We start from the raw sequence: 7,783 nt of genomic DNA on the forward strand, positions 1-7,783 counted from the left end.
CAAAGACCTTGGGGACTGGGCTAGGGCAGATTCTCTGCTAGGACCACCTCTACCCATTCTTAGTCCTATGTATACCTTGCAAAAACAAGGACACCCACCAAGGCAAAGCCACCCTAGCCCACCCCATCTCCCACAGCGCAAGTCAGGTAGGGAAAGATGGCTGTGTCTAGGGGAGGAGGGTTGGAGAGAAGCCGACTGAGACACTCTAGCCCTTCTGGGGGCTCTAGTAAGGGGAGGGCTGCCCCAGCAGGATGACAGAGAGATGATTAAACCCACAGAGAAGATTGATAAGGGAGCTAAACAGCTGCAACTCTGCAAGGTAGGCTGGGACAAATCTCATCTTGTCCTGGCGGAGCTCAGAGAACTGGGGGGCTGGGCCAGCCCAGCTGAGCTCATGACCTACAGAAGCTCCAGAACAGGAGTGGGGGATGGGATGGGGGCTGCTGCTTCTTTCCCAGAGCCCAACCCCCAATCCTGCCGCCCAGAACTCCCTCCCAGAGCAGCACCCATCCACACCTGGGGCCGTGTGCCCTTCTCAATGGTGCCCCTTCACCCACGGCATTTCTGCCTCAGCTCTCACTCTCATTATTATTAGATGTGATTTTACAGCGGAAATGCTGAGTCAGACAAACCAAGACTCCCCAGACAGAGGCAGTGGGAGAGAAGAGTCCAAGGGAGCTGGCCCGCTCTGGGCAGGGTTCTCAGAAGGGTGTGAGGAGATGAGGACGTGGGTTCCTGGTTTCCAGATCTAGTGGGATGTTCATCTTTCCTGTTTCTCCTGTCTGCTCCAGGCCCAGGATCCTCACCTGGACTCTTGGACATTCAGACCCCTTTTGTGGCTCCCACCCCTGCCTCTCAGCTTCAGTCTTGATGGCCTCTGATTCTTCCTTGGGGAGTTTAAGAAAACAGCCCAGGGATCCTGAAGCCTGGAAAAGCGGTGCTTCTGCTGGGTGGGCCCTATTTCCTCACACGAGGGCTCAAGGTTCAGAAGGCAGGCCCTTGGCTCCCAGAGATAGACACAGGCAGGAAAAGTGCGTTGCTGGGGTCTCGGGTCCCACTCTGCAAACAGGAACATGAGCACTCTGCACTCCTGTGGGGTCCAAGGGCCCAGGAACTTGTGGAAAGCACAAATTTCTGCTTCCACCTTTTGCGGAAGAGCACAGTGGGCAGGTCCATCTCTGCTCCCTGGGCCTCTGACTCCCTGGCAGGGAGGAACTGGGCATTGTTGCCAAAAATAAACGTTCCCTCTCCCGCTCCCTGGCTCCCAGCTCCCGCTCATTAGGATGCGTGGCGTTTGGCTGCGGTCCCACACCTTGCAGCTCATTATAAATATGCAGTCGCTGCTGGCGCTACCCCAATCATCTCTGCAATCAGAGCTTTTAATTAGGTTAATTAAATTGTATCAAATCTCGCAGGGACGCAGTTCACTGATGCTGATGAGGCAGCCAAAACAGACCCCAGCTCCTCCACTAATGAAGGCCGTTGCCTGCCTGAGCCGTGAGGTAGCAGGAGCGCATAATAAACGGGCACGTCCTCTGGGAGGAGCTGCTGCCCAGGCCTTGAGCTCTGGGGACCTGGCAGGGGGTCTGCATCAAGCAGACCAGGCTCCAGCTGCAGCAGGGGCTCCCTCCCCAGGAACCATCCCCTTCACAGGAGAACCAACCAGGGCAGGAGCCTAGACAGGTGGGCGGTGCCGCGCCTGGGCCCTAAGCACCTGCCACTTTTACATGGCCACCTTGCATCCCCCCTAAAGATGCACTAACTCCACCCAGGGTCTCTTTATTTTTCCCCCAGAATGGCCCCCAAAAGTCCAGGACACACACACACTCTCACAGTTAGCCCTGTCACTGCCCCTGTCTTATTAGCCAGAGAGGCCAGACTAGAAAACCCATCTAGCCACTGCCGGCCCAGTCTCCATCTGCCATGGGAGGCCATCTGCCCCTGGCAGGGGGTGGGGGGGACTATAATGCTACCCCCAGACTCCACGTGCCAGATGGAGTATCTTCCCACCCACTGCTCCACCTAAAGAACCCCCTCTGAGAGGGACACTCATCTCAGACCTCCTGGGATCAAATTAGCTAGGGATAGCAGAAATGGTCCCTCCCCATCCTGAGCTGACTATCCCCTGCCTGGGCAATCCATCCCACGACCACAGCTCCAGAGCTAAAGGGTCCTGAAAAGGTTTAAGCAGGAAGGCAGGTGCCACCACGTCCAAAGGGGCTGTCCCTAACGTTCTACTCAGCCTGGCTCCAACCCCCTCCTCTTAACCCCTCAGTCACCAGTCTCAGCACTCTGCACAAATGAGGAGACACGATGGGGAAATTTTCAGTGCTCTCAGGACAAGCTGTTTCTGCTGTAGAAGCTGGTTTTCTAATTTGGAAAGGTTTGGGTTTTTTTTTTTCCACCCAGTAATGTGAAAACATGAAACCCGAAACCAACCCCCTACATTTGTCACCTCTGAGAGAAGCCTTTGGGGTAACTGGGAGAAAGCTGTAAATGAGTCAGGCTGATTCAGGGCAGGGGGGCTGCCCAGCTGCCTCAGGGCACCAGAGTTTCATTAAACATTAACACGATCTGAGCATGGCCTTCAGGTGACAGACAAGGGGAAGAGGAAAGGGCTTCCTTCCCACCCTCTGCTCACCCCCTAACACAGCAGTCCCTGGATAAGTTCCTCTTGCCTAGATAAATAGCTAGGTCCTTGGCTCTGTTCTGGACCAGCCTCTCCTTCCCCCCAACAGAAGGCTCCAGACTACAAAACAGCCCCAGCATCAAGCACTTTGCAGCTCCAACATGAGAGAGGAAATGGCCATTGCCATCAGTAAAGCACACAAAAGATGGACAGGGAGAGCTAGATGTCTGCTTCAGTTAGAAGTACTTGACCCACAGAAAAGCTTCCCAAATGTGATGATGATGAATCTAGGAACAAGGAGATTCTCTACAGGGAATCTGAAGCAGCAGCATTTTTTTTCCTGTGACCAGAGCAGTTTAGGAAAGAACAAGCAGAAGCATGCACTGGGCACCTCCTCCAGACTCCTAGACTTAGGTAGTGGACTTAGCAAAGGAAGCTCTGCCTCCCTGTGTCTCACAGCTTCTCTCTGATCCTTGTCTGCACTTTCCGCTGAGACAGACCTATGGAGACCTGGCTGGCTAAAGAGGGTGTACTCTGTGACCCCTGAGCCAACTGCACAAGCCCAAAAACACTGCCAGCTCAGCCTCCAGGCAGTATGTCAAGTCCACCCCCAATTCTTCCACTCACCTGGGGCTGTAGGCAGGACTCCCACCCAAGACTCGGCCCGCCCTTCCCCAACACCTTGTGCAGGAGGCTCCAGGAACTGGCACGCTGGGAGAGCTTGAGGAGGAAAGGAGCCCAGTACCACACACCCATTTAGCTCATTGTTCAAGTTCCAACAGGCCCCAGCCTCACCGGCCTCCACAGGTAGGCAGAGCCAGTCAGCGTCTGTTGGCTGCCTTCCCTGCTGGAGGACGTGCAGCTCTGATTGTGCAGTGCCCCACAGCCAGCAGCACGACAGGGAAACCCGCAGGGAGACCCTTCCCAAGTCTTGGTGGAACCACCCTCTGGGAAACCTGGGGCTCTACAACACAAACGTCCCTACGTGGCCTTCCCCAGAAAAGGGAAGGGAAACAAAGCCCTTTCTTGCCTAGTCTTACTACCCCTCTTGGGGCCACACTAATCTCAAACTCAGGGGAAGAAAATCTCATTTTTTCATGGGAGCCCCATGGCACTAAATTCGATAAACAAACACATGCTAAGCACCTACTGAGTACAAGGAAGGTTCTGATGGAAGCTAAGTGCGCTAAGTGGGTAGATAAACATACCAGCAAAGGGGCAGCAGCTCCACCTGCTGGGCCCTTTTCCACCCTGACACCAGGACCTAGTTCTGTCTAAATATAGAAAGGCAAAAAATGATTATTTCATTCAAGAATAAAGCTAAGTCTGTTGCCACATCTTTGAGCCCTTCTAACCCAAACCCATCTTGGCTCAAAGCTGTGGCAACAGACTGAAGACTGAGCCGGGCTCACTGATTCTCTGTTGGACAGACCTGAGGGTTCCATGCCATTCACGTAGCAGCCACTCTGGACACCTGATTTGTATTAAGAGACCTACGCCACAGAGTCCTAGCCCACAGAAAAGCTCACCTCCACAGGCTGCACACAGCCCTCTCACTTCTAGAGCAGTGTACCATCATCAGCCCAAACCACCACTCCTTCCCAAGAAGCCAGGAGTCCAAGGTCTCACTAGACTAAATCCCAAAGCTTCAAAGCTTGACCGCTTCTCAGAATCCCTGAGGTTGGAGCCTATCTTTGGTAAATCACAGGGGCAGCCATTTCTTCCAATAGAATCTTAAGGCCTCAGAGATAGCCTACAGTCCAACATTGATTCAGGACACCTAGCCTGGTCCCCTTAAAGTGCTTTGATTACCTCCAGCCTAGAATATACGGAACGCCCAGAGGATGGACTTTTCCGGTCCATTTGACACATCCACCTCCCTCTTCAAGTGTCACTATTTGTACCCTGTACCAGAGTGTGGGGGTACACCTGTACCCGTTCATGAGGCCTGAGTTATACGTGCCTGTGTGTCTGCTAACATGAGAGCCTGTGAAGTGTTTGCACCTTTGTGTGGGTGATGCTTCATGAGAAGGCATTTAGGTACACGCCCTTCCCTCCCCTACCTTCCTACCTGAGACAGAGTCAGAGCTGCCACCCAGCTATGTGATCCCAAGAGCAGATCACTGCTCAGTCTGCTCCCTCCCTCCTCTGTCCAACATCACTGTGATAAGTCCCTTACCTGGCTTGAGACTTAAGTCTTCTAAGACTATCAGCACTAACGGAGCTCAGCATCTCCCCTAGAAGGGAGTGCACACACAGACTGGGAACACTTCCCTCCTGAAGGCAAAAGCTACGAGCTTCTGTTCCCCTAGCTCTTATTCCTGTTTTCCAGGGCTCCCAGGTCTGAATCCCACTGGGTATACCCTGAAGAAACAGACTTCCACTCTAGGTTTGTGCAGGAACCTAATAGTGATGGGTACTTATTACGTATTAACAATATATAATGTTTTAATCTTTAAAATCCATGCACAGCAAGGCCCCCCAGAACCCTGCACCCTGTTTGTTGTGAGCACACTCAGTCCTGTCCTTACTGGCCTAAGATCCCATCACATGGGCAGGGAAGGGAAGGGAAAGCCCCTGGAGTCCATATTCCCAGGGAGAAGGACTGTACCAAGCCATTTATAGCCTTGGAATCATGAACTGGCATGGAATACAGAGGACAGGAACAGAGCCAGGTCTATTCTGACTTGAGCTTCATCAATAAAGAAGAAGTATCTCTGTGTGTTCCTAATTCCAAGAATTTCTATTTGTAGCTATCAAGTATAAGAGAAAAAATTCCTCCTTGGATAACTTACAAAGCCACTTGAATAGCCAATAAAAGAAAAATGAATGAGGGTAAATTCAGTCTGGATAAAACATTATGCAATCATTAAAAATAATATTTATTTTAATTTTTACTGTGAGCATATATTACTTTTAAAAACGTGTGTGATTTAACAAAATGGAAAAGAACTAATGATTTAATTAAAAAGTGAGACATAAAATTGTTTACTATAATTACAACTATAAAATACAAAAACATAAACAAAAACTGATGCATAGCTTTACAAAACAGAGGAAATAAACCAGAATGCTCACAATAATTGTTCACCTCCATAGCTCTAGCTCCTAGCACAGTTAAATATGCAATAAAAAATGTATTGTTCTTGAATAAGCATTGGGATTAGGAATGGATTAATCTATTTTCCAAATTCACTATGGGATTCTGTAACTTTCATAATAAAAAAAAAAATTACGTATATAAAAATAAGACTGATTTCACAAACCAGAAACAGTACCAGAAGGGAAGAGGATATAATGTTGTTCATAAAAAGATATCAAATGCTAGACTGACGATAAATTATGGTTACAAACAGGAAAACTATTTGGACTAAAGGGATTTAAGTTACTAGGAAAACAATTATTTTTGATTCAGAAAGACAAGGCTTATCTATAATATGTCAACGTTTGCGACGACTCTGAAATTTGTAAATAGCTGGGGAGTTCACTGTTTCTTTCTTCACCTTCACCTTCTGAGTTTTATCCTACGAAAGAGTAAAAAGATGATCAGTAAACAGTAGAAGAGAGTTTTGTAAAACAGAAAGGTTACTAAGCCCCCAATTCAGCCCAGCCCTTCTCAAAGTTCAGAAGAGACAGCCCTGCTGCCCTAGGCATCCAAGGTATTCAATGAATTAACATCTCTCCTAAGCATCTACAATGGTACTAGCTATGTCTAATTCTTGGGGAAATTGAGAAGAAAGGTACTCCAATAGCTGTTTTATTTAAAATTATATAATTTTAATTCTCTCACGGAACCCCAGTAAAGAAAGGCTGACCTAAATGATCTGCAAAGCTAAAGAATTTGACATTTAGAGAAATGATAATAATATGAAAGAGGCATCTTATATTCCTTAGCTCTGCTATTTAACTACACAATGTTGTCTATTTTTAAACACCAATGAGTGACATGCACTGTTTTGTTAACCTGTTTAAATGTTACCGGAGCTGCTCATAAGCTATAAAGTTCATATGCTATCCGATCTTACCCTTTGCTGTTCCAAAGCACTGACTAATAACCCCCTTATTACCTTCTTAATCAAGGAACATTTCAACACTGTCAGAGTAACAGACACTGGCCCAAACCACTGCCCCTGAGGAGCAGACATTTTCACTGGGGTTGATTTACACACAGCTGAAATCCAGTCTCAGTTAAGACCTTTACAAGAAAGGAAGGTGGGGAGAAGAAGGCCTAAGGCTCGCTCTCACCAGAAGATCTTTGCGTGTTTGAATTTTCTGTGCAATAACGAACAATTTCTTCTCTCGCTCAATCCGCTGTGTCAGGCAGTTATATTGCTTTTCCCTTTCTTTAGCTATTCGCTGCAGAAGAAACCCAGATATTTTCAGTAAAATAATTAAAAAGACAATAATGAATAAGGAACTATTTTTTAATCCACTTAAGCCCAAACGCATAAATGGTTTCATCGAATCTCTTCTTCAAAAACAACATGATCAATATAAAGCTGTCCATATTTAGAACACTGCATTCTAGAGCTGAAAGGAACTTTGGTAACTGTTTTATCAAAACCTGTCATTTTACAAATGCAGAAAAATGAGGCTCAGAGAAGAAAAACAACAGGCCCAAGGACACACATCTCATTTGGAACGGAGTCAAGACTGTCCCTGTGTCTCAGGGATCCCAGCAATCTTTCCACTACTACACTAAGCTGCTTCAACCTTTCTGAGAGACACTGTCACCTGAGATGATGGCAGGAATGAACCAGTACTGGAAAGCCTACATAAATGGAAGACAGAACAACAGAAAAGTCCCCAGGCAGTGTGCTGCTGCCTGAGAATATCTTAGAGCTCAGAGAGAAGGGTATTTTTCAGCTGAAGCTGACTTATGAATTCTCACTGATAACTGGTGCCTCAAAGGCCAGTGAAGTCCTTAAGTTTTTGGAGAATCATAATAAATCTCTGAGAAACTAGTGAAAGCTTTGGGTTCTTTCTTTTTTATTTATCTATTTATTTTTACTTTTTTGAGACCCTGGGTAGAGTGCCATGTTGTCACAGCAAACAGCAACCTCAAACTCTTAGGCTTAAGCAATTCTCTTGCCTCAGCCTCCCAAGTAGCTGGGACTACAGGCACCCGCCACAATGCCTGGCTATTTTTTGGTT

General features: G+C 47.7%; 1 protein-coding gene across 1 annotated transcript in view; it reads right to left on the bottom strand.

Moving 5' to 3' along the window:
* Positions 1-5,899: 5,899 nt before the first annotated feature.
* UTP11 (UTP11, small subunit processome component) overlaps positions 5,900-7,783 on the bottom strand; it is a 15,583-nt gene continuing 13,699 nt past the window's right edge. The window contains exons 7-8 of the mRNA XM_003799004.3: positions 6,875-6,985; positions 5,900-6,153 (exon numbers count right to left, since the gene is read on the bottom strand). Of these exons, the coding sequence (XP_003799052.1) occupies positions 6,070-6,153; positions 6,875-6,985 (195 nt within the window). The 3' untranslated portion in view covers positions 5,900-6,069. The remainder of the gene's footprint in view (positions 6,154-6,874; positions 6,986-7,783) is intronic.

This window comes from Otolemur garnettii, unplaced genomic scaffold, assembly GCF_000181295.1.
Source record: "Otolemur garnettii isolate 467f Iridium unplaced genomic scaffold, OtoGar3 scaffold00144, whole genome shotgun sequence".
Classification (NCBI taxonomy): Eukaryota; Metazoa; Chordata; class Mammalia; order Primates; family Galagidae; genus Otolemur; species Otolemur garnettii.